Here is a 27,723-nt window from a genome sequence, read left to right as displayed (position 1 = left end):
ATGTCAGAAATGTAGATTGTTCTCTTAGTGAAATTTTTACGTTAAAAATCAATCACAAAACATTTAGCAAATTCACACTTGTACTTAATTATTTAATATATTTTCTGTTTGTTTCAAAGAATTCAGCCATTGGATCATTACAAGACTTTTACGCATTGCAGCAACTCCATCCTGCCACATGCTACACAAGAAAATATGTGAAGTTATCTGCTCGTTATTATTTCTTTTTAAAAGCAAGAATCCTGCTATTTTTGGGGTACTCACAAGAGAATTACTTTATCTTTTTGAAGACTTAATTTACCTCCACAAAAGAAATGCAGTGGGTGATGTTATGGAATGGCCAGTGGTTGTTAGTCGATTTTTAAGCCGATTGGATGAAAATATGGGATGTTTACAGCCAGCTCCTTTGCAGTTGATGAACATGCAAAATGTAGAATTTATTGAAGTCACTCTATTAATGGTTCTTATTCATATTGTTCCAACCGTGTTTTTTAGACGACAAGAATTGTTACTGTGGCAGATCGGCTGTGCTCTGCTGGAGCATGGTAGTCCCAAAATCAGATCTTTATCAATAAGCCTGTTAACTGAACTCTTTGAGCTTGGAGGATTGCCAGCACAGCCAGCCAGCACTTTTTTCAGCTTATTTTTGGAATTGTTACAACACCTTATAGGAATGGATGCTGACCAATTGAAATTGTATGAAGAGCCATTGTCAAAGCTGGTAAAAACACTCTTCCCCTTTGAACCAGAGGCTTATAGAAATATTGAACCTGTCTACTTAAACGTGCTGCTGGAAAAGCTCTGTGTCATGTTTGAAGACCACGTGCTTCTGCGGCTCAAGTCTGACTTGCTGAAGGCAGCTTTGTGTCATTTGCTGCAGTTCTTCCTTACGTTTGTGCCAGCTGGGTATGAGTCGGCTTTACAGGTCAGGAAGGCTTACGTGACAAATATTTGTAGAGCTCTTGTAGATGTTCTTGGAGTTCAGACATATGTCGGGGTAAGTAATTATAAGGATTATAAAGTAAGTGTTTTGTTCATTTAAGTGAGTGCATATGTATAGGATGTATTAACAAGAAGGGGGACCATCTCACAATAATGGCATGTCAAGGGCATGATAATTATTATAGTTTAGTGTCATTTTCAGACTTTGTACTTCCAATCCAGAAAAATTGTTCATTACGTTGTGAACTGCCTAGTGAAGTAAAAAAGTAAAATTTATAAAATATGTGTTTATAGCAGCATTAATTGAAAGAAGACTAGTTTTCTTAAGTGGAGAAAATGTAATCATTTTTATCTGTGAATTTCACTTTAGAATATGTAATTGGTGATATTAGTTTATACCATTTTTCCTGTTTGGACAGTGGGGAACAACAGGCAATAAAATACTCAGATGTGTAGCAACTTAATTCAGTATTTTAAACATTAAACATTTTAGCTTATTTTAGTCTATAAATCTTGTTGGATTTGTAATATGAAATAGTTAATGATTCCTTATAAAGATTTCTGCATAACATTTTGAGAAAGGGGGAGGTATGTATTTGTTGTAAACCTTTTTAAAGCTATAGAACTGTCCTTAATAGAATGTAAAATAATATTGATTGATGTGGGTATTTGGTTTGTCTTAAAAGACTCAGAAATAGTTTAGCTTCCTAGAAAACATGTAACACCTCATGCATTTTCTGTTTATAAATAATGAAAACAGTTCCTAAGAGGTGGTATTTGAAATTATTTTTGTCTTCTCAGTATTTGTTGGGACCATTTTATGCAGCCTTGAAAATGGAAAGTATGGAAATTATTGAGAGAATTCAATCTCAAACTCAACAGGAGGATCTCTGTGGTAATAATGATGGGGTGTCACCAAAGAGGCGTAGACTCAGCTCTTCTCTCAGCTCTTACAAAAGGCCGTCCAGACAGTCTGAAGAGTATGACCTCATCCGATTTTATTGTAGACAGTTTATAACATTTTATCTTAAAAACTAAAGTTTCATTAACTATTCTGATTTAAGAACACAAGTAACATATTTCTAAACATGGGCAATAGGAATGTTTAAAATACTTTGCTAGTCATTATGATGTACTCTAGTGACACTATAGACGTAGATGGAGTTACTTTGAACGTTTTTGCATGCCTATTTAATTCCAGTTTTTAATATTTGGAAAGTGTCAACCTGTGTGTCTATTACAAGGTCAAATCTTAATTAATATATTGGTTTTTTTGTATATAGCCAAAGAATTTCCATAGTTCAGCCAAACTGAACATTGTTTTAAATCTATCCTAATGTAGATAAAAAATTGATAATACATTACAGTTTTTGTTTTATTTTACTATTACAATTACTGGTATGTGTGTGTGTCTGTCTGCCTTTATTGTCTACATGTGTACATGTATCACAACAAATATACAGAGATCGGTAGCAGTGGGTTCTTTCTTTTCATCATGTGGTCCCCAGTGATCAAACTCAGGTGCTTAGGCTTGGCAGCAAGTACCTTTATTTGCTTAGCTGTCTTTCACTTTTTTGTTTTAAATATCGGCATTTACTTAAAATTTTGTGCCGGACTTTAAGCCTGGGGCCTATGTATATTAAGTAAACACTATTCCTGAGCTGTACCCCTTCCCATATTTTGTTTGAAACACGTTTGTATCATATATTAATACTACTGTGATTATATTTATTTATAGAATTACTCATGTGGATATGGACAAAAAGAGCATATTATGGAATGTTCTTAAACAGAAAGCTGAATCCCTTCAGATTTCCCTTGAATGTGGTACTCTGAAGAATTCTGTTGCTGAGGCATTAGAAGGAATCACTATTGTATTACAGCTGACTGCGCTCTGCACTGTTCACTGTTCTCATCAAGAAATGGATGGGTAAAAAAAAATTCAAAGATTTAAATTTATTTTTATTATGTATGTATAATGTTTGTGGGTCATGTTGTAGGATATTTGATCATACTGTGAACCCAAGATTGTGTTATTCACTGAGAAAATGCTGTTTCTAATTGTGGTGTGGCTCAGCCCTTAGCAAAAACCTTTAATCCCTCTGGCTGGTATACCGTCATGCCCTTAGTACACACCTTTAATCCCAAACAGTGAAGGTAAAGTTAGTTTGTAGAAGGAAGCACCCATGTTTGAAAGTGATGTCTGAGTGGCAGCAAAGTGACAAATCTGAGAAAGATTTGACAGAATAGAATATGTCCAACTCTCACCACAAGAGAGAGGGGAAAGCTACTTAAAGCAGTACAGAGAGCAGGCAAGGGAGAGAGGGAAGAGGCAGAATGCAGAGAGAACACGGTAGACAGAGCAGGTGATGACAGACAAGCCAGTGAATAAAAAGGAGCAAGAAGATAGAATAGATTGCCAAAGTTAGTATGAGGCCAAGCAGAGCAGTTCAGTAAGAAACTGAGAGAAGCCATATTGAGTCAGTAAGCTTGGAGAGATGTTTGAGTCAGAGCAGCTCAATTGAATCAGCCAGCCAGAGTTCAGAAAAAAAAAGAAAAGGTGAACTTATTCAAACAGTAAGACTCAGAGGCTGAAACATTCTAGGCCTTGATAAGATTGCATGGAAGATACAAACTTCCAGGACTAGGTCTAGGTTAGCAGACAGAGGCAGTAAGCCTCAGAGACAACAATTATTACAGAAGAATAAAAGATATTTTTAGTGCATGTATACCATGGAGCATGTGGGGCTCAGAGGACAACTTTGTACAGTCAGGTCTCTCCTGCTTTTGCATGGGTTTGGGCTTTCAAGACAAGTATTTTACCCACATAATCATCTCATTAGCCCGCCTCCTCTAATGAATTTGTATTTACCATTACTCACTTGATTTCTGTGACCTTAGGAAACAAACTGTAGTGAAGTAGGTAAGACATTTTCTATTGTATACCTGCTACAGGGTAGGTACTGTGCTAAATGTTGTTTTTGTCTTACTTAATCTTTGTCAGTCCTAGAGGTAAATTCTGTATAGCTCATTTACCAACTAGATGTTAAAGTACAGAAAAGGTAGTTTTCTCTTAAGCCTAGAGAACTTTTCTCAAGGACACATATATGAAGATAGCAGAACATACTTATGTGCAATTCAGAAACTCATGGTTCTTTTGACTATATTTCTTAAAGCAGAAATTTAGAATTCAGAAGAGGTAGATTTTTCTGTTCAGTATCTTTAATATAAATTTTCTATCAAAACAAGTGAAGACTTACTTTTACTGCCATAATTTAGGACAGCTTGTAATGATTCTGTACTTTCTGACCAATTCATATTGACTAACCCGCACAGAGTTATAAAAGAAGAGATTTTAGGAAATTTTATTAATTTAGTTGCCACTAAATTTAGAATTTGAGATAAATTCACAGATAAATCTCAATGATTACGTTTTCTCCAATTGAGATAACTAGTCTAATTTCCTTTCAATTAATGTTGCTAAAAACACATATTATATAAATTCTACTTTAAAACAATCTCTTCTACTTCACTACGCAGTTCACTGTTAATGAGCAAATTTTTCTGGACTGGAAGTAAAAAGTTGAAAATGAAACTAAACTATGAAAATTATCATGCCCTTGATATGTCATTATTGTGTGAGATGTTCTCTTTTCTTGATAGTAGAATAGATTATTAGATGTTTGAACTTTTAGGAAGAGTGTTTGTCACATCAGTTAATAATTATACAAGCATGTCTTCTATCATTATTTAAGCCTGGTAATTAAACATTCAAGAATCCTAGATCAATTTCCCACATCACAAGAGTGATTTAAGAGGTTGGGACAGGAGGATTGCTTCTAGATCAACTGCCTAGGCTACAAATTAGACTCAGTGTGTCTGCCCTCCCTCCATCCTCTCCTGTCCCCAAATATACACATATATCACACACTACAATAGAAAAAAGCAGTGACTTAAATCAACATAAAGATAATACACTTAAGCATAGGCTGTTTTGTATATTGTCTTTAAATTGGATTAAGGTTATAGGTTAGTTCTGTACTTAATTTTCCTTTAGCTTTATTAAAATACTATGTTAGACTATAACAGAATTCTTAATTCTAATGTTTTTTTTTTTAAAAATGTACTCATTGCAGCCATAATGTCAAGGATTGTCACCACAAATGTAAGAAGAAACCTCCAGTAGTGATAACCTGGATGTCTTTGGATTTTTATACAAAAGTGCTTAAAAGCTGTAGGAGTTTGTTAGAATCTGTTCAGAAGCTTGAACTGAAATTAGTCATTGATAGCATGGTGAAAATTTATGATGCTTTGATGTATATGCAAGGTGAGTACAAATAAGTGTTAGATGTTAGTCATTGTAGATGGAGGCTTTCTGTCTCTGACTAAAGTTTAAATGCAGAATATTTTCAAATTTTCTGTTAATTAAACTTACTGGTAGTTTCTGAGTTTCATGTGTAATATTTTGATTTAGTCAATAGACATTCACTTGAAACATTTAAATGTTTTGGTTTGAGAATCTAAAGAATCCTAGGATCCATGTAGATGGTATACAGAGGCATATGTTTTTAAGCTGCATCTGATTTCATTGGCCTCACAGACTTCAGCATGGGCCTGGAAGTATAGTTCAGTGGTAAGAGTATGTGTTAAATGTGTGCAAGGCTGTGAGTTTGCCACAAACTGCTCCCAGTTAAGACAGAAGACTATTTCTTGCCCTTCATTTTAAGAATCCTTGTTAATTGAATGTTGGTTGTAATTTCACATGTTTTGGATGTCTACATTTTTACTGGCAAAGTAAAATGACAAATATGATGAAGGAATAGGTTAATTTACATCCTTTTGTCTGTCTCTGTAGTAAAAAGTTCATTCGAGGATCATGTGCTAGAAGAGTTGTGTGGAATGCTCTCACTTCCATGGATTTATTCCTATTCTGATGATAACTCTTTAAAGATGACCACATTTGCTACTAACCTTCTGCCATTAAGCCAGAGGGTTTGGGATAGTTACTGTAAGTAGTCACAAAATTGTCTGATGTATATAGCTTATTTTGTTGTGTTTCATTGATCTCTGTATAGAATTTATAATACTTTATCACACATTTTTCAATAGTTAAATACTTAGAGAATACTTAGAAGAGTTCAGAAAGGAGCTTGGTATATTAGCAGTATACTTGCCCTATACCTCAAAATAATAAGCAAACATTTTTAAAGAAATGTTTCATAAAGTTAATTCTGTTTAGCTCCACAGGCACAGTCACAATGTGTGTTTCTTCTGACACTGTTTCCAAGAAGAATATTTCTTGAGTGGAGAACAGCAGTTTATAATTGGGCCCTGAAGAGCTCCCACGAAATAATACGGGCTAGTTGTGTTAAAGGATATTTTATCTTACTGCATCAGCAGAATTCTTGTAACCAAATTCCCAAGATGCTTGTGTATGTATTAAGACTTTAATTTGAATATATTGTTTGATTGTATAAATCTTTAATCTGAGTATCCAAGTTATTATTGCAGAAAACATACAGCAAATATTGCTTGTAGCTTGAAAATTACATTTTTCTATTCTAAATTTTATTGTTCCCCTTTGTCTCAAATCGAGAAAGTCTAATCCAAAATATTTACTGGGAACATTTAGTACTTTTTCTTTCTTTTTTCTCCAGAGATAGAGTCAAAGATGATTCTGACTTGGTCAAGAAAGAATTTGCTTTTGTCCTTGGTCAACTAGTCTGTACTCTTCACGGCATGTTTTATTTGATGAGTTCCTCAGAGCCTTTCTTTGAACATGTGGACTTGTTCTGTAAGAACCTGCAAGCCACTTCTCAGCATGAGTGTTCATCTTCTCAAGTAAAAGCTTCCATTTGCAAGCCAATCCTTTTCCTGCTGACCAAAAATACACCTAGTCCAGTAAAACTTGGTGAGTAATTACTTGGAAATTAAAAAACACTTTCTAGTGAAACTAGAGTATGAGTTTGTTGGAGGGTTGAGATTTATACATACATAAGATCCATGTGTTTAGATAGTAACTTGCAGTTTATTCACAAGCTGTCAGATAGTTGATAAGTGGTTCTATGAACTGGGTTCTATAAAATTAACAATAAGACTAAGGTCTCTCTCAGTTGAGAGGTTTTTGAATTAAAGTTTATTTTTGAGTCTAATAGATAATCTATAAAATCTAAAAATGAATTTTTGATAACTTAGTTTCTGGAATATATTTTAAATTGCATCACTTATAACTTTTATTAAATATAAAATAATTTAAATTGGTTAAGTTTGCCAGCTGTCGTGGCACATGCCTTTTTGATTCCAGAATTCAGGAGGCAGAGGCAGGTGGATTTCTGTATTCAAGGCCAACTGGTCTACAAACAGAATTCCAGGCCGGCCAGCCAGGTTTCTACAGTATGACCTGTAGAAATAAACAGACAACCACAAAACCAAACAAATAAATTATTAAGTTCTGTTTTAATCTTCTTAAATGTTTTGTGCCATGTAGACCTAAATATTGACATATAAGGGGCAACATGGAGTTGTTTGCTGCATTTTATTTGCTGACAGTGTTTTTAAGTACAGCTTTGTTACATGATGTGTCAAATTAGAAAATACTATCTCACTTTAGCTTTCATAGACAATCTCCATCATCTTTGCAAGCATCTTGATTTTCAAGAAGATGAAACAGAGGTAAAAGCAGTTCTTGGGACTTTATTAAATTTGATGGAAGATCCAGACAAGGATGTTAGAATTGCTTTTAGTGGCAATGTCAAGTATATTTTGGAGTCCTTGAACTCTGAAGATGGATTCATAAAAGAGGTTAGAAGTCTTAAATTAAAACATAAAGATTCATATAAACCTAGAACATCTTTTAATAAATCTAGAACTATCCTGACCAGTGAACTTTGCTTTCCTAGCTTTTTGTCTTAAGAATGAAAGAAGCATACACACATGCCCAGATATCAAGGAACAGCGAGCTAAAGGATACTTTGATTCTTACAACAGGGGACATTGGAAGGTATGTTTGACAAGTGGTTGGATTGAAACTTACTTATTTTTGTCACTGTCTTACTTGCCTGCTATTAGAGATGTGAGGGCTGGTGATGAAACCCAGGGGTTTCATGCCTGCTGTGCACTGAAAAACAAAAGAATAAATTGTGATATGAGATGTACATTATGGAAGAAATATGATTTCCATATATTTGTGTGTATGCATTAGTTTCTGAGACTGACTTTCCCATGTTTTTATTTTCAGAGCAGCAAAAGGAGATTTGATACCTTTTGCACTCTTGCATTTACTGCATTGCTTGTTGTCTAAGTCTTCATCCGTCTCTGGAGCAGCATACACAGAGATTCGAGCCCTAGTTGCAGCTAAAAGTGTTAAACTGCAGAATTTTTTCAGTCAGTATAAGAAACCGATCTGCCAGGTGAGAGTCAGAATTCAACCTTTCAGTAGACAATAGGAACATTTTACAGGAGTTAAAGAAGTTGAAGCCAGGCAAAGTAGTGTGTGTTGATAATCTCTGTTATGTCACTTGGAAGGCTGAGGTAGTGTATGGTCATTTGAGTCCAGAATTTTGAGACCAGACTGAGCTTAAGGAAAGCAATATATGCATGTTTTCTTATTTTGCCTGTTTTAAAAGATTACTTTCTAAATTATATTTATTTAGAACTGAATTTTTTTGCCACTTGTATTTAAGGATAATGGTCTGAAGATAGGGGTTGTAAATGAAAAGTAATATCATCTTTTAATAATGTGTTAAATTATTATATTCTTGTTAAGTTTAGGGAGTCATTTTTTAGCCATTTTAGTGATGATATTGTAAATAGGACACTCTGTTTTCAGAAGCAAATCATTAATGTCTGAAAATGTAGGCCATATTAAAGTATTGTTCTTACTCTGATTCATGATATAATCCTTAGCATAATATTAAAGTTTCTTAACTGAGATTGATTGCCTTTCTGTAAAATGGAGATTATGACATAATCTACCTCATTAAAGTGAATTGAATGAGTCCAACTACAGCAGAACCTAAGACTATCCTTTATGCTAGCTAAAAAAGTATTCACTGGTGGGCAGGGAGGGGGGTTAGTTACAATTCCTTCCTTCATTGAAAACTAAGAAAAATCTTTTGCTTTAGTTTTTGGTAGAGTCTCTCCACTCCAGTCAGATGACAGCACTCCCAAGTACTCCTTGCCAGACTGCTGAGATGCGAATACAAGATGTTGCTCATCACAGAGAGATGGCTTTAAATACCTTATCAGAAATTGCCAATGTTTTTGACTTTCCTGATCTTAATCGTTTCCTGACAGTAAGTTGCCGTGTGTGTGTGTGTGTGTGTGTGTGTGTGTGTGTGTGTGTGTGTGTAGCTTTCATTTCAACATTTCATTTGTTTCATTCTATTTATTTTTAAAGAATACCTTACAAGTACTGTATTAGATAGGTTTTACTACTGTGACTAGACACCATGACCAAGGCAGCTCTTACAAGGACATTTAATTGGGGCTGGCTTACAGGTTCAGAGGTTCAGTCCAGTATCATCAAGGCGGGAACATGGCAGCGTCCAGGCAGGCATGGTGCAGGAGGAGCTGAGAGTTCTACATCTTCATCTGCTAGCAGAATACTGGCTTGCAGGCAGCTAGAATGAGGGTCTTATAGCCCACATCCACAGTGACCCTACTCCAACTGGGCCACACCTCCCAATAGTGCTACTCCCAGGGCCAAGCATGTACAAACTATCATAAGTACATTTAGGACCATATGAACCAGATTTTTAAAATTACTTTGTGTGTGTGTGTGTAAGTCAGAAGACAACCTTGGCTACTGTTGCTCAGGCACTGTCCATCAATTTTGGGGTATGGTTATCCGGGACAGAGTCCTATCACAATGCCCTAGAGTTTTTGCCAAGTAAGTTTGAATGGCTGGGCAACAAGCCTTCAACATGTTTCTGTTTCTGATTCCATAGCACTGGGAATAAAGCTAATGTCACCATGCCCAGCTGTTTTCTGAGAATTGAGCTTACATCCTCATGCTTATATGGCTTGCTCTTTACCACCTGAACTATCTTACTAGCCCCTAAATTGTATTCCCCCCCACCCCCTATCCCCCAACCCCCCACCTCCTCACCCCCCACCCCCGAGATAGGGTTTCTCTTTGTAAGACCTGGCTGTCCTGGAACTCACTCTGTAGACCAGGCTGGCCTTAAACTCAGAAATCCACCTGCCTCTGCTTCCCAAGTGCTGGGATTAAAGGCGTGTGCCACCACTGCCTGGCTGTATACTTATTTTTACTTTGACAGATTATTGCTTATGCAGTATAACTTAAACTTATATATAATCTTTATTTACTGTACTATATATCATATTTAACTCTTGAGTCTTTATATGTTTTCAGTAATGTCCTGGGTTCCATTAGTCACTGAAAATTAATATTTACCCTTCAGAAATTGAATTATAAAATATAGAATTAGTGGTATGATCTGCTATGAATTCGAATGTCAGATTTTGTAGCGTGGGATAGTTTAAGAAGACTATGAAATTCATTAGGGCTAAGATTTAGAGGATGATGGAGTGTATTATCTTTCCCCCAAGTCAGGTTTATTGATGATTTTAATGAATTGTGATAACAGTTCATATAGAGGTTTTCCCTATAGTATTATTTTAACAAACTTAAATTGCTTATAAATTGCTTATATATACAAAGAAAATAGGGTGCTATATTATAAGAACCACAGATTCATATCTTATTATTAATTTCATCAAAACACACAATGTTTATTGCAACATTACCCATTGGCAAAATAAAACTGAGAAGAAAGTAAATGTCTAAAATTAAGACATTCCATAAACATCTTATGCTAAATATAACTAAAGTTAAAAAGGCATAAGGTATGTCTATGAAGGGAAACTTACTTTCTTGTTATTTTGTTTGTTTTCTTTTTTCTTTCTTTCTTTCTTTCTTTCTTTCTTTCTTTCTTTCTTTCTTTCTTTCTTTCTTTCTCTCTCTTTTTTTTCTTTTAGACAGAGTCTCATTCTGTAGCACAGGCCAGTGTCATATGTGTTCTTTCTTGCCTCAGTTTCTCAAGTGACAGAATCTCACACTTGCAAGCAAGGCCTGGATCTTGTTCAATGTTACATCCCAGGTTTAGAATAATGACTTAACATGTAGTTGTAATCATTAAGACATGTAGACTAGCTCTCTCTTCCCCACCCCTTTGCCCTTCTCTCCTACAATAAATCTCACATGGAACTGTTAAAAAAAAAAAAGAGGTAGAATAAATAAACAAAATAACTATTTTCCCTTTGGAGTGTATATAAATTTAATGAGCTAGATCTGACAAGAAATAGACCAAAAAGGAAAGTAGGTTTGTTGCAGTATTGGGGTGTGAGCTGTGCTTAACTGTTTTACTGGCTGTGAGTGTTTGGACCTGTCTGAGTCAGCTGCTGGGTGGAACTTCTCTGAGGACAACTTGCTCCTGCATGCAAGCATAACAGAGTATCATTAATAGTGTTAGGGATTGGTGCTTGCCCATGGGATGGGTCTCAAGTTGAGCCTGTTATTGGTAGGCTATTCCCTCAGTCTCTGCTCCATCCTCTGTGCCTCTATTTCAGGTAGACAGGATAAATTTGGGGTTGAAAGTTTTGTGGGTGGCTTGGTGTTTCTATCACTCCACTGGGGTTCTTGCCTGTTTCCTGTAATTACAAAGCATCAATTCTGTGATCTAAGAAATTCTTTTAAGCTTGTATTTATGGCTATTCTCTGCATGTTTATTGAGACCCTGAATCATAGTAATGTTACCAGCCTATTGTAGTCCAGTGAGTAGATGACGAAGCTGAGTGCAAGTACGACTCCATAGAGAACTTCCTGTAGCATTGAAGAGCACTTCTTGTGGATGGCTGATTTGAACGGGTTATCACCCAGACAAATGTATTTTTTGATTTTTTTTCCCCCCAGAGGACATTGCAAGTTCTACTTCCTGATCTTGCTGCCAAAGCAAGTCCTGCAGCATCGGCTCTCATCCGAACTTTAGGGAAACAACTAAATGTCAATCGTCGAGAGATTTTAATAAATAACTTCAAATATATTTTTTCTCATTTGGTTTGTTCTTGTTCCAAAGATGAATTAGAACGTGCCCTTCATTACCTGAAGGTATTTGAATATTTGTATGTATTTTATTCTTTTATTTAAGTTAACATTATTGGAAAACTATTGTAACATTGTAATATAGGAAAGTGGTGAGTAATTAATAGCTTATACTATAAGAATATCTATAAATATTATGTGTTAAATAATCATTGTCGAGCTGGTGAGATGGCTCAGCTGTTAAGAAGATTGGCTGCTCTTTCAGAGATCCTGAGTTTAATTTCCAGTAACTACAGGGTGACTCAAGACCATCTGTAATGGGATCTGATGCCCTCTTCTGGGTTGTAGGTTTATATGCATACAGAGCACACCTACATTTAAAAAGTAATCATTGTCTTGGGAGAATTCTAAAATTGTTTTGTTTTTGATATTTTTTTCCTGATCATTGCTAAAATGGGATAGGATACCCATCCTTTTATGGACCTGGGGTTTTTATATAATTTTATTTTAGTAATTTTGTGCTGATTATAATTATAAAATAGCTGATATTGTGTAAGTAATTATAGGAAAATTGTATGCCTGTATTTGGCTTATTTACTTCCTGTTCTGATTATAATTCTTCCTACTTTAAAATATTACAATTTACATGGGGCTGGAGAGATGGCTTAGGGCTAACAAGGTTGTAACAAGTACTTGTAAGACCTGCATTCAGTTCCCAACATCCACGTGGCAGATCATATGTTCCTGTAACTGCAGATCCAGGAGATCTGAAACCCTCTTTTGACCTCTTTGCACTAAGCACCCATGAACATATATACCTATATATAGGCAAAACACTATTGTGTACAGTAAGAAAATAAATAGATCTTAAAATTTTAGTGTGTGTGTGAAAGAGAAACAGAGCCAGTGCATGGTCTATTGTGCATGTGTGGAGATCAGAGAACAACTTTTGGGACTTTATCCTCTCATTATGGGTGTAGGCTGTTAAATTTGCATGTCTGGCTAATTTTTAAGTTTAAAATTATTGCTTAAGTTTCTTATGGTTTTACATTAACAGCAGTGCCTTTGAGGAATATGAGACTATGAGAACAGAGGACCTTAATTTCACTTTTCTCTAAGAGGACAGCTGATCTTTGAGTAATGACTATTGTTTTCATTCATCTCAAGAGCATTAACTTGTGTGTTATAGAGACAGAATGACAGTATTTATGGAGTACATACTACATGTCAAAAAACTCTCTCTGAATGCTGTCTGTCTGCGTCACTTAAGTTACTTGGCAAGATAGAGGGAGCACAGGTTATCTCTTATACAAAATGCTTGAGACCAGATTTTAGATTGTTTTTCGCATTTTGGAATTATTGCATATATATAAAATGAGGTATCTTGAGAATGAAACCAAAGTCTTAAACACAGAATTCATTCCTGTTTCACATTCATCTTAAATGTATACCACAAAGCTAATTTTATACAATATGTTCAGTGTGCCACATTTTGACAGCAACTTGTGTTTTAAAGTCAAGTTTGGAATTTTCTGCTTCTAGTATCATGATACTATTCAAAAGGATTGGTATTTGTGTTTTTAATTAGAAAGATTCAGGCAGTGTTACAGATGATGACACTTAAGGCAATGAGGGGTTAGATTAGGTAACTTGTCAAATCAAGGATAACATATAAGTGACAGCTAGAATTTAAACTCCAGCATTCTGACCTAACTATGCTGTGAACCACTGTTCTTACTCCCAGGGTCTGTGCATCCGAAAATACTGTGTTGCTGGTGCAGAAAGACCTTAGGCAAGCATAGGACTTTTCTTTTTAGTTTTCATTTTAAAATTAAGTGTGATCACTCTTCTTCATTGCGTACAGCTCATGGGAGACCTATCAGGAGAGAATAAGATTAGAATCCTTTGCCTATGTCCTTTCTTAGCACCATTAGTGAACTGTGTCACTTGACCTAGAGCTCTTGATTTACTAAAAACATATTAAAAATCAATCTACTTAGATCTGGATTCTAATGAGGAAATGTTTTTAATATCTTTAGAATGAAACAGAAATTGAGTTGGGAAGCCTGTTAAGACAGGATTTTCAAGGATTGCACAATGAATTATTGCTGCGTATTGGAGAACATTATCAACAAGTTTTCAATGGTTTGTCAATACTTGCCTCATTTGCATCCAGTGATGATCCATATCAAGGACCGCGAGATATCACATCACCTGAACTCATGGTAAGGGATGCTAGAAGTTTGTTTGAGTTTCTCCCTTTCTGTACCTTACTTATAAAGCTGAGGAAACTCCTCTCCCCTGTTTTCTAAACAGGTATTTCTCTAAGTGTTAATTGATAGTTTTCTTCTAGAAAAGGTTATAGTTGTATGGTGGGACCTCCCTTCCTAATTACTAATTAGGAAAAGGCCTACATACTTGTTTACAGTCCCATCTTATGGAAGCATTTTCTTAACTGAGATTTCCTCCTCTCAGATAACCTTAGTCTGTGTCAAGTTGACACCCACCTTAGCCAGTGCCTCACTATTGAGCTATCCGTGTGTGTCTCAGCCCCCAAAGAAATCTTTATTATTCTTTCCTGACATGATTCCCCTAATCTTCCCTACTTTGGGCAATGGAACTTTGTACCATCACCTACTCATTTGCTTCAACTAAAACCTGAGAACAAATATGAGCTCTTCAAATAAAATCTGTTAGACCACATGTGACAGTGTGCCTTTCCACCTTTTGTTCAGTTCTTCTTCTCACTGCTTTAGCTCTATCCGGATGGTCTCTTTGCTGACATTAATAATTCCCTGGATGTTTTTTACTATTCACAGTTTCCTTATCACCCATACCTAAATTCATTTATCCAGTTTCTATCACGTGCTCATGTTTATTTTCTTATGGCTCGTATCACAGCCATATTTATGTGTGAATTTATTTAGTGCCTCCTACTAACTTGCCATGTGTACTAGTGCTTATCTTAAACACATGTACCTAGCATGACAGTATCGAAACACATATATTTGATGAATGGCAGATACACATATTCAAAGTACTATTTGACTCAATGCCAAGAACTTTGAAATTAGAATATTTATATAGATTTGAGTGCCACCTATACCTACAGTTTATTTAAGAACATATATTAGAACCATATAATTAGTGAATTGCATTTTCTCATGACAAAGTTTAATTTCAATCTAAATTACAAGTTTCCAAAACACATATTTTGGAGATGCTGTGATAAAACCCAATATTTTTCTAATCTAAAAAAAAAACAAAACCAAAAACCTAGTGATGATTTAAACAAAAAAGCATAAACCAAAAGGTAAATTTGGGCTTGCGCTTGAAAAACAAATGATTTCTTTGCTTGGCAAAATTTCTGTATGCTAGATAGCTACCTAATTCCTCTTCACCGTATACTAGTACAGACTCTTCCTCATCTGTCCTCAACCATGTATGTAACCCTAACATAACCTAAATTAGGTGTGTCCACATTAAGCCCTGCTACCTTGGAACATATTTCAGTTATCACTCATCACTAGCTCTTTTTCTTGCAGTGTTTCCTGTCTGGTATAGTTCAGTGGTAGAAGGCTGCCCACTAGGAGTTTTGTAGTAAATCCAGTTCAGAGGGAAAGAAGAGAGACACTTAATATATATAAAACATAAAATATCTTTTCTTTAAATCCATAGGCTGATTATTTGCAACCAAAATTGTTGGGCATTCTGGCCTTTTTTAATATGCAGTTACTGAGCTCCAGTGTTGGCATTGAAGATAAGAAAATGGTAAGTAGTGCTATTTGAATTCCCAGAGACTAGAATAAAATTCATATTGAATATTCAGGGAATATTCTGCTTCTAGTTGTAAACATTCAAGTATTAAACAGTCATGGAACAAGCTAGGTGTGGTAACTCACACCTGTAATTTCAGCATGTGGAAAAACTGAGGCTGAGGAATAGCTCAGAGCTTAATGTCAGCCTGGGCTACATCATGAGTTCCAAGCGAGCCTTAACTAAGTATGAGACTGTCAAAAAAGAAAAGCCAATCAAACATTTGATGTAGGGGTATCATATATTTGTTCTATAGACATTGTAAAAATAGAGATTATACCATTGGCAGCTCTTTCACTGATGATGCGAAATAGAAAACCCAACTCAAGCTGTCCTAAAGAATTTGTTGGCTCTGTTACTCAGTCCACAAAGATAATATAACTTCACAACTTGATTCTAGATTCAAAGAAAATTTCAGAATCAGTATCTTTGGTCAGAGTCATCTAGCTTAACTAACTCTCTACTTTTGTTATTATAGCTCATGGTCTGTTTGAACTTCTGGTAGTCCTCTTGCCTCAGCCCACTGTATGCTGGGATTGTAACGGCCACCGTGGTCAGCTAGCTTTCTGCTTGTCAGGTTATAATACTAATGTCTGCAGGCCCATGCCATCATGACATCTAGCACAGTTGAAGACATAAGCCAGCAGTAGCTGAAAGCTTGAATATCGGTCATATAATTGAATTTTATTGGTTCACCTGGTTCTACTGTTGGTATTTCTGTTCTTGTGTATATGTGTGTTAGCATGAGTCTGCAACAGTGCTCACATAGAGGTCAGAGGACAGCATGCATTTATCAGTATACTCCTACTATATGGATTTTAGGGCTGGAACTAGGCAGTTTGGCTTGGCAGCGAGCCTTTACCTAAGGAGCCACCTCGCTGGCCCAGTAGCAGCTTTTATTTCAGAATGCATTCCCCTTCTGATAATTTTAAGTATCCATGTAAGACATAGAACAAAGTTTAGCTACAAATTGTAATAGTCAATGCCTATAATTTCAGTTTTAACTAGTAAATTTTCAGTAACTTCTATTCTGTCTATATGGCTGCCCAAACATTTAATGCTAAATGAAAGAATGGATGACTGTGTCTAAGGAAAGTGGAAGGCATGTTACAAAGCCATAGAGAGCACATGTTTGGGTACATGTGCTGCCTAGTTTCATCTTGACACAAGGTATAGTCAGTGGCAAGGAGGAAGCCTCAGTTTAGAAAATAGTTCCGTAAGATCAGGCTGTAGCCAAGCCTGTGGGGCATTTTCTTAATTAATGATCCATGAGGGAGGGTGCTATAGGAAAGCAAACTGAGCAAACTCTGAGGAGCAAGTCAGTACGCATCACTCCTCAGTGGCCTCTGCATTAGCTCCTGCCCCGTTTGAGTTCCTGTCCTGACTTCTTTCAATGATGAGCAGTGATGTGGAAACATAAGCCAAATAAACCCTTTCCTTCCCAAATTGCTTTTGGCCATTGTGTTTAAACACAGGAATAGTAACCCCTAACTAGGACAGTATTGCAAAAGATTAACCAGAGACTTTCTATATCTGTTCATTAGAACCTAGAACTATTGATGCAGTCCTCATTTTGTTTCTATTGTAAGACTATCTGGCAGTTGTTTCTTTTATTAAATTTAGAACATCTTGAATTTAGTATCATTATTGACCATTATGAAACATTCTGCTTAAATTATAAATAATTCAAATCCAATCTACATCTGTATTTACACTAGTGATATGAAACATATTTGACAAAAATTAAGATGTATCATATCCTTTGTAAATTTCAAGATTTATTGGACCATAGTAGCAGTGCAGCTTCAAGAGAAACAAACATAAGAATGCAATTTGTGTTTTTCAGATTCTTGGTTCTCATATAAGTTGACCAAAAAAAAAAAAAAGTTGGCCAGCATTTATTAGACCTTTGTGTCATGCACATTGATACCTTGACATTTAGGTAGGAAGAAATTGTTTCTGTTACTTTTTCTGGTATCTTGTTTATAATTCCTTTTTTTTTTTTTTTAAACACTACTTTTCTTTGTAGGCCTTGACTAGTTTGATGTCTTTGATGAAGTTGATGGGACCTAAGCATGTCAGTTCTGTGAGAGTAAAAATGATGACCACACTGAGAACTGGTCTTAGATTCAAGGATGAGTTTCCTGAGTTATGCTGCAGGTAAATAATCATCATATTTGAAATGTTTTCTTGTATTTCTACTTAATTCTATCTTGAATTCTTATTACAAGCTAATCTGATGATAACATTTTTTTCAATTGAGGTTTATTTTCCTAAGTGAATTTAGTTTGTGTCAAGTTGGCATTAAACTAGCCAGCACAATTGACCCTTTGTCAACTTGATGCCCAAACACATCATAAGGTGGAATGATTAATGTCACATATAAAACATTCTAACTTTTAAAAATCCCAGTTTTTAAAATTCCAAACACTTTAGCTCATATGTGACTCTTTCTCTACCAGGTTCAGCTGCCAGCATGAGATGCAGCCTTGGCCCCTTTGGCACACAGTTTCTGTGTGCTAACCCTGAGGATTTCCCAGGTTAATGGTCCTCAGGATGCTGATCCTTTTATTTAAATCAATAATTTCATTTCTTTAAAACATTTAAGTCTCAAAAAAAAATTTAAATCTCTCTAAAATTTCAAAGTCCCTTAACTGTGGGCTTCTGTAAAGTCAAAAATAAGTTACATACTTACTTTCTCTAAGAAGGAAGAACTAGAGCACAGTCACATTCTGACCAAATCAAAGCCAAATTCCCAATAGTCTAAATAAATCAGTGTCTAATGTCTGGAACTTACTCATGCTCTTCAAAGCATGAAGTAAGCCGGAAGGGCTTAGACAGTCACACTGCTCTGGCTTTGCCATTCCCAGCACGTGCAGTTTGTCAGCTAGACTCAGGCTGCCACACTTCACAGCTGTTGCTGTCCTTGTAGTTGTCCCGTGATACTGATATCTCTAAAATGGACTTCACCTTTGCCTATAGACCCTCCTAGGCTCTCTCTTCAGGGAACCTAACTCTGCCACATGGTGACAAGCCTCAGCTGCTCTCCCATGATCACTGCATTTCTTCAAAACCTATAGCTCATATGTGACTCTTTCTCTACCAGGTTCAGCTGCCAGCATGAGATGCAGCCTTGGCCCCTTTGGCACACAGTTTCTGTGTGCTAACCCTGAGGATTTCCCAGGTTAATGGTCCTCAGGATGCTGATCCTTTTATTTAAATCAATAATTTCTCAGATCCATTTAACCAGAGTCAGTTGACCTTGTTAAGCAAAGGTTTTACTTCAGTGGTATTGGTCTCAGCCCTAGCTGACCAAACTGCAGATTCTTAATTCAAAATATAAATGGTCTCAACAGTCTTTGATGTCATCTGAAGCTTTATGAGCCAGGCCTCCCTCGTCTGCTTGCTCTCAGCACACTTACCTTCCCACTGAGCCCACCACACTGAGCACTCAACAGCTTCTCCAGCCCAAAATTCAAATGCCACTTTACAGCCTTCCCCAAAACTCAGTGGCCAAGACAGCCAGGTCTGTCACAGCAGTGATTCACAGCATCATTCTGGTACCATTTTTTCTCCCATTAGAATTTCTATTGCTATAACAACTTTTAACTCTCAAGTTACAGTCCATCACTGGGTAAAGTCAGGGCAGGAACTCAAGCCAGGGAAGAACCTGGAGGTGGGAACTGAAACAAGTCATCAAGGAGTGCTGCTTATTAGACTGCTTCTCACAGCTTACTCAGTCTGCTCTCTTATACCACCCAGAACCACTCACCCAGGGGTGGCACCACCCCATTTAGTATGGACCCACCCACATCATTCATCAGTCGTGAAACGTACTATTTTGTCCACAGGCTGATCTCTTGGGAGCATTTTCTCCCTTGTGATTACCTCTTTCTAAATGACTCTAGTTTATAGCAAGTTGACATAAAACTAGCCAGCATACTTCTTCACCCACCTCTTTCATCTTCCATAGTTCATAGACTGGCCTGGAACTTTCTGTGTGGGCAGAGCTGGGATTATAGGTGTGTGCCATCATATCTGTCTTTTTGGGTTTTTGTTTGTTTGCTTTTGTTTTTGTTAGGGCCTTTTTGTTTGATTTGGTTTTGTTTGGTTTGGTTTTGTCTTTGTGTATGTATTTGGCCACACTGCAATTCAGGTTCCTGATTTCTAGAATTACAAACCTATACCAATATACATTTTTAATGCACCTAACCTCTCATACTTAACCTACCACACCATAACTTAATTTAACCTGGCTTACATTGGCTCAGAACACTAACAGTAGCTTTCAGTTGACCAAAATCATGTAACAGAGCCTATTTGTAATAGTGTTGAGTATCTCATTTAGTCTACTGAACAAAGTAGTGTACTGTTAAGTACAATATCCATTGTTCACCCCATGGTTCCATGAAACCTATGTCTAGAAACTATGGCTTGCTCTCACTGCCCAGCATCACAGAAAGAATTGTGTTTTATTCCTAATTCATAGAAAGATAAAAGTTGAGTTTTGTTTTTAAAATTTTGTAAGGTTACTATATAGCCCAGGCTACCCTTGAACTCCATGATGATACTCTACAAGTGTTGAGAGTGGAGTTGTGAATCACCACATCCAACCGCCAAACACAATTTCTTCTAAATGTCTGATATAGTTGCAGCATTCTAAAGTGAAAAAATCTTATCCTTGTGTAAGCAAATGTATAAATACATAACATTCAAATTTTCAATTGTATTGATCATGCCATGAAAAACTGATTTCACTTTGGTTTATTTGTTTTGAGTATTTGGTTGGTTGGTTGGTATTTTTAAGTTTTCTTTTACTTAATATAACTTAGCACTGTGTGTTTGTATGTATCATTGATCTTTATATCAAAAACTACTTTAATCTCTTCTAGGTATATATCATTATTCAGCTAACAACTAATTGATGGTACTTTACAAACATAAAAATACTTGAATTAAATTTTGTTTTTCATTTAGAGCATGGGACTGCTTTGTTCGTTGTCTGGATCACGCTTACCTGGGAGCCCTGCTCAGTCATGTCATAGTGGCTTTGTTACCTCTGATACAGATGCAGCCTAAAGAAACTGCTGCTATCTTTCACTACCTCATCATTGAAAACAGGTATTGGAACTGAAATTAATCATAAACTAGTAGAAGTGAGAGAGAGAGAGAGAGAGAGAGAGAGAGAGAGAGAGAGAGAGAGAGTGTGTGTGTGTGTGTGCGTGTGTGTAAACCAAAAGTTAACCTTGGGTGTCTTCCTCAATCCACTTTATATATATTGTGTGTGTGTTTCTTTATTTGTTTGTTTGTTTGAATGTTTGTTTGAAGTAGGGTCTCATTATGTAGCTCTGGCTGTCCCAGAACTCACTATTTAGACAAGTCTGGCCTCAAACTCACTGAAATCTGTCTGTTTATGCCTTCTGAATACTATGATTAAATGGCACCACCTTATTTTTTTGAGACAAAGTCATTCAAAACCTGACTGATTCCTCTAGTCTAGCTAGCCAGCAAAACCCCAAGAATCCTCCTGTCTTTGCTTCTTTGGCACTGGGATTACAGGCACATGCTTATCTGTGGTTACTTAGGGATCCAAGTTGTATCCTCAATTTTACACAGCAAGTGCTTTCTCACATGAGCAATCTCGCCAGCCCTGTAACATTTAGAAATGTATTTTTATTTCTCAAAGTATTAGTATTACTTTGGTAATACTATTTTAATAGAAATGAGTCCTTGGGGAAAAATTATTGGTATATAACTACTTATTAAATACTTGAATTTTCAGTGGGTCTTGTTTTTATTTGAAACGCATTGATTAATAGAGCAACAATTAAAATTTTTTCACTCATTTTTCCATTGGTAAAGGTAATTTTATCTTTCTTAAGTAAATCAGGTGGGTACTTTCCTTAGGGTTAAGGAAGGCTGAGAGGGATAGTGATCACTTTCTGCACCATACCTTATTTATTTATTTATTTATTTATTTATTTATTTATTTATTTATTTATTTATTTTTGCTCTCTTCAGACACACCAGAAGAGGGCATCGGATCCCGTTACAGATGGTTGTGAGCCACCATGTGGTTGCTGGGAATTGAACTCAGGACCTCTGGAAGAGCAGTCAGTGCTCTTAACCACTGAGCCATCTCTCCAGCCCCGCACCATACCTTCTTATTGACTTAGAACTTCTATTTCACCCCATTACCTTTGAATCAGCTTTCCTTACTTTACACTTTTATGACATTTTTGTTTCTTTAAAAAACATTTCTTTACATGTATTATTTCAGCATAGAGAGATGTTCTCTGGGTCTCCATTTTCTAAATACTGAATTGCAAGTTGGTTAGCTTGACCTTTAAAGCTGGACACATCTTACTCTAGACATTTTTTTCTACGGATTTTCCAGTCCCACTGATGACTGTAGCAGGAAGCTGTAAGGAACATGAACTAATGACAGAGCCGGCCACACTTTACCCACACTTAAATTTTCACTCACATGGCTTCTTAATCTAAAATATCTTCCAACATATTTCAAGCTTTTTTTCTGTTACTTAACTAACTGCTGTATATCATAATTCACTTCTTCTGAAAGTTAGTATGTAAGTGCTATACACCTGCCTACCCATACACTGTTGCCATTCCTTTAAATTATTTCAGTGTCTATTTTGGCATGAAAACACTGAAGTAACAATATTTTTATTCATTGGAAATACTTTTAGGGTTGTTTGTTTTGTTTTGTTAGTTTTCTACATGCTAGAACAATAAAATCACCAACATTACTTTTCACATTTCTTTTCCGTTGCTATACTAATACACATATGCTCATTGTCTCTTAAGGATGATAGAATAACTTTTCTGACCTTTTTCATGTCATAAGAAAAAGTTTTTTTTTTACTTGGTTCTAGGTAGACCCTCCACCTCCCTGAATGAATGAATTGTTCTGGATTTGTTTATTGTTTCATCCCAAGTCTAGCACATAACTTGAAGTCTGACAGTCCACATAATAGCTATTTCTAGTTTTCTGTTAGTAAAAGCTAGAATTAAAATTATATTTAAACCTAGAAAGACTATTTATTATAATTTAAGCAAAACGTATAGTAACAATAAGTATTTTCGTATTTTTCTCTAAAACTTTTATATAAAAATTTATATTTGAGCCAGGCGGTGGTGGTACATGCCTTTAATCCCAGCACTTGGGAGGCTGAGGCAGGCGGATTTCTGAGTTTGAGGCCAGCTTGGTCTACAGAGTGAGTTCCAGGACATCGGGGCTACACAGAGAAACCCTGTCTCGAAAAACAAACAAAAAATTTGTATTTGGAGATTGATTTTTTTACTACTTCCTGCTTTTACAAATTACTGCAAATGTTGTGCCTCAGGAATGGTGAATACCTTTATTTGCTCATAAATTTGTTGTTTAAGCTGAGTTCAGTTTGTTATTTCTTCTGGGTATGGCCACATTTGGCTAGAAGGTAGACTGAAGTGGACCTTACCCTGTCCATGTAATATCAGAGCCCTTCTCTCTGTGTGTCCTGTCCATGTTGATAGCCAGATTTCTTTTATGGTGACACAGTATTTTCCTGAGCTCAAAAATGGAAACTTCCAGGCCTAAGTCCTTTTCTATCCACAGCATATCTTCTACCACATGTATTTAGCAAATGTATAGCATATGTATTGCTAAAGGAATTCTTGTGCCCAGTCTTGGTTAAAGAATAAGGTGGTGTGTGTGTGTGTGTGTGTGTGTGTGTGTGTGTGTGTGTGTGTGAATGTTCATACTGAGAAGCATGTTTAATTGTGGGCCACTGACATAACAGACTATCAAGGATGATTTTCTTTTTTTTCTTTTTTCTTCTTGCTCCAGCCCTGCTCGTTCTGGGCATCAGATCCCATTCTAGATGGTTGTGAGCAACCATGTGGTTGCTGGAAATTGAACTCAGGACCTCTGGAAGAGCAGTCAGTGTTCTTAACCACTGAGCCATCTCTCTAGTCCTCATGGATAATTTTCATAGCTGTGGTTATTTGCCATCATTAAATATTTTAATATATTTGTTTATTTTTATTTAATTTGTGATACTAGAGATTGAGCCCAGGCCTCATGCATGCTAAGCAGTCACTTTATCACTAAATTATTCCTGGAATAATTGCTAGTATTAATTTAGCTGGGACTTTAGACATGCCAGGAAGATTACTTTGCATGTGAATAATCATAATGAACTTTTAAGTATGAATTTTATAGCTGTACCTTCAACTTTTACATTGATATGTTTACATATAATTCTTCCTAACAATTAGAGATGCTGTGCAAGATTTTCTTCATGAAATATATTTTTTGCCTGATCATCCAGAATTAGAAAGGATAAAAGCAGTTCTCCAGGAATATAGAAAGGTATTTCATTTCTTTACTTATGGTATGGAAGATCTTGAATACAAAATTGTACCTGATTCCAGTATACCAAAAAAGATCCTTTACCATCAAAGCAGGGTGTGTCAGCTCATGCATATAATCTCAGAGTTCTGAAAGCAGAGCCAGGAGGATCTCCATATGTTTGAGGCCAGCATGTTCTTAGTGAGTTCCAAAGAAGATGATGACATAGAAAACCCTCTTTAAAAAAAAAAAAGAAAGAAAGAATAATAATAACAATATAACTATAGTGATTAGATATTAGTACTGCAAATCAGTGACTTTGGGAGGGAAGTTTTATCATCTAAAATTGTTTGGTTGGTTGGTTTTTTGTTTTGCTTTGTTTTGTGACTGTCTCTTATAGCTGAGTCTGTCTTCAAATAACACTATGTAGCTGGGACTGGTCTTGAACACCTCATCTGCCTGCCTACCATTCCAAGTGCTGGAATTATGGTCATGCACTGCTACCACATCCTATTTAGGCTAGAGGCACATTAGCATTAGAGGGAAGCCACCTTCTACATTCCTAAGAGGGAAAATGTGGGATGATTCCAGTTATCTCATGCTATAAATCATAGTATCTCTATGGTTATACTATGATAGTATTGTGTCCAGTCTGAATGATTCTTTATCATCTTGAAATCTTACAAACTTTCTAAAATCATAAAAATACTGTGATTTCATAGAATTTCAGCACAGAAACTAGAATTTGAGGAGAAAGGACTGAGCAGAATTATCCTCAGAGTCCACAGGTCTGTCTCAGGGTCTTTATGTGGCATCCATAAATTAGGGAAGGCTTGTACCTTTATTATTATTATTTATTATTATATCAAGAAGCACTTATTTTAAGTTTTTATTAGTAAGTTTTTATTCAATTGAAAAAAATCTCTAATTCTAAAGATTTTAGAATAAAAATGATTTTCCCTTAAAAAAGGCTATACTGATGACATTTACTTTGCAAAGAAAGGGATGGGAAAATTTTAGTTGGGTTATACTTTAGCTATTTGAATAGTAACTAGTAATTTAGAGAATATGGACCTTTCAGATGTTGTTAGGATAGTTAATAAGGAATGTTTCTCTGCACTTTGCATAGGAAACCTCTGAGAGTACTGATCTTCAAACTACTCTCCAGCTGTCTATGAAAGCAATTCAGCACGAAAATGTAGATGTTCGAATTCATGCTCTTACCAGCTTAAAGGAAACCTTGTACAAGAATCAGGTATGCTAGAGTGATATAATTCAAATTATATATTTAAAAAATCTATTGGGAGTTTAAAGAAAAGATGATGGATTGGCATTTTTTTCTTGAGAACTCAAAAGATTTAGTCTTCATGCTTACACATTACACTAGATTATCAGATCTGACTAAAATCTGAGCAGTCTGTGAGATAGATGCCCTTCAGTTTCAGTCTTAAAAATTGCAGAATTTCCTGCTGTTTTGAAAGATCCTTATTTCATAGTTGTATTTTTGTCTACTGCATCTTTGGATTTTTAAGAATTGTTTTTATTTGTGTGCCATAAGTATGAGGTACATCCTCATGTGTGCAGATGTTCTCTATCACTCTGCTTTTAAGATGGTCTCTCACTAAATTGGCAGCTCTCTGGTTAGGCTGGGTTGGCTGCCTACAGAGCTTCTGGTAGCCTCCTGCCCCTGCCTCCCAGTTCTGGGTTTCCAGTTCTGTACAACCATTTCCCAGTTTTTAATGTGAGTGTTAGATGTTTGAACTCAGGTCCTCATGCTTGCACAGTAAGCAGTCTTAACTCACTGACTCATCTCCCCAACCATGATGACTTCTTACAAGTAGGGATTTGGATGTTAGTGTATCAGTAATTTATGTGATTCTTCTAGCATAACTACCCCATTGATATCTGTCATATAAAATTTTAGTAATTTGATATTTTTTAATTGGACTAAGCTAACTTTATTAGTTTTTGTTCATTTGGTTTTGAGTAGCCCAAACTAGCCTCAAACTGAGTAGAGCCAGAAATGGCCTTGAACTCATGATCTTTTTGCCTCCGCTTCTTGAGAGATAGAATTACAAGTTTATACCACCATGGCATTTCTTTCCTTTTCCCTGCTTCCATCCTTCCCTCTGTTCCTTTCTTCTATCCTTCCAGTTGTGCTACTCATTAAAGGACTCTTTTGGGGCAAATTCCAGAAAGATAAGAAAACTATAAGAAGCACAAATTAATTTTTATGGGAATCAGAATTCCATTTAAAAGTCATATTTACTAATTATTTCAAAGCAGAGAATTCATTGAAAATAAAATACTAGAGCCTTCTAGATTGTCCTGGAATAAAGATGAATGCCTGAATCAGCTTTCAATCTCTCCAACAGAAGTTGGGCAGTAGTGATGTACACCTTTAATCCCAGCTCTGCAGAGGTAGAGGCTAGCCTGGCCTACAGAGTTCCAGGCTAGCCAAGGCTACACAGAGAAATGCTATGAACAAAAAGTAGCAACATGGAAAGCACATAAAATCTAAGCATAATCCATACCTTAAATATAATTAGACGGGATCCTGAGAATCTGAACAATCTGTGTAAAGAGAAGGATAGCTTCACTCCAAATATAACAACACTGGAGATGCCTTCCAGGTACTTTCTGCATAAAAGATACCAGAAAATATTTAGATGCTAAAGTCTCAGACAGTCATTGTCTCTGGGAGAAGTAAAAGAATAGGAAAGAGGAGCAAGCTTGCTCTAGAGACCTTGTTATAAACAAAAAGAAAAAAAAAACAACAAGGGGAAGACTTAAAGTCCTTAAAGAAATAAATTTATCAAATCCTACCTCTGATGCCAAAACCAAAAAATAAAGTGGTGCTTTATTTTTAAACACATAACTTTACTATGCTGGCATAGCTAGTTAGTTAGGTAGTTAGGTAGGTAGTTATGAAAATCTTAAAATCATTACAAAATGGTACTGTTAGAGCCTATATAGAGGGTTCACAATAGGAATAGAAAAATTACATATAAGAAAGCTAGGTGTGGTGCTGAATGCCTTTAATCCCAGCACTGATTAAAAAAAGTGGATCTCTGTGAATTCAAGGTCAGCCTAGTCTATATTGAAAGTTTCAGGCCAGCCAAGGGTATTAGTAAAATAGAAATCTAAGCATGAAATCCCAGCACTTGAAAGGCTGGCTGAGGCAGGAAAGATTGCTTAAGGCCAGCCTAAGGTACAGTGTGAGAACCTGTCTCTAAAGAAAAAAAGTCTTTCAGTTGTAACAGTTCCTTCTTAAAAACCAAAAAAGTAAAAGAAAACTAGATTTAGCCTCATAACCTAAATTAAGAATTTCAAACATTTGCAAATTCACAAAAAAGTGAATGATAATTTTAATTTTAATCAGAGAGTGCTGGACAGATGACTAACTGGGTGATAGTGCTTGCTGTCAGTTGTGAAGACCAGAGTTCAGATCCCAACACCAACTAGGTTGAAAGTGATGGAAAAGAATATCCAGTGCCCTCTTCTGGCACTGTCATGCACTACACTCACATTGTAGACACATACACAA

The 27,723-nt window shown here is 36.0% G+C and overlaps 1 protein-coding gene across 2 annotated transcripts in view; it reads left to right on the top strand.

Moving 5' to 3' along the window:
• Positions 1 to 27,723, top strand: part of Atr (ATR serine/threonine kinase) — a 92,317-nt gene that overhangs the window by 8,482 nt on the left and 56,112 nt on the right. For both annotated transcript variants that reach the window (XM_052187623.1, XM_052187624.1), the window contains 18 exons: positions 120 to 997; positions 1,744 to 1,922; positions 2,681 to 2,872; positions 5,079 to 5,269; positions 5,798 to 5,950; positions 6,182 to 6,374; positions 6,600 to 6,853; positions 7,553 to 7,743; positions 7,842 to 7,942; positions 8,180 to 8,351; positions 9,066 to 9,236; positions 11,879 to 12,073; positions 14,047 to 14,232; positions 15,686 to 15,778; positions 17,853 to 17,983; positions 20,801 to 20,944; positions 24,104 to 24,197; positions 25,306 to 25,431. In XM_052187623.1, the coding sequence (XP_052043583.1) occupies positions 120 to 997; positions 1,744 to 1,922; positions 2,681 to 2,872; positions 5,079 to 5,269; positions 5,798 to 5,950; positions 6,182 to 6,374; positions 6,600 to 6,853; positions 7,553 to 7,743; positions 7,842 to 7,942; positions 8,180 to 8,351; positions 9,066 to 9,236; positions 11,879 to 12,073; positions 14,047 to 14,232; positions 15,686 to 15,778; positions 17,853 to 17,983; positions 20,801 to 20,944; positions 24,104 to 24,197; positions 25,306 to 25,431 (3,644 nt within the window). The remainder of the gene's footprint in view (positions 1 to 119; positions 998 to 1,743; positions 1,923 to 2,680; positions 2,873 to 5,078; positions 5,270 to 5,797; positions 5,951 to 6,181; positions 6,375 to 6,599; positions 6,854 to 7,552; positions 7,744 to 7,841; positions 7,943 to 8,179; positions 8,352 to 9,065; positions 9,237 to 11,878; positions 12,074 to 14,046; positions 14,233 to 15,685; positions 15,779 to 17,852; positions 17,984 to 20,800; positions 20,945 to 24,103; positions 24,198 to 25,305; positions 25,432 to 27,723) is intronic.

The sequence above is a fragment of the Apodemus sylvaticus genome, chromosome 7 (assembly GCF_947179515.1).
Source record: "Apodemus sylvaticus chromosome 7, mApoSyl1.1, whole genome shotgun sequence".
NCBI lineage: Eukaryota > Metazoa > Chordata > Mammalia > Rodentia > Muridae > Apodemus > Apodemus sylvaticus.
This window is presented reverse-complemented; position numbering and strand designations above follow the sequence as displayed.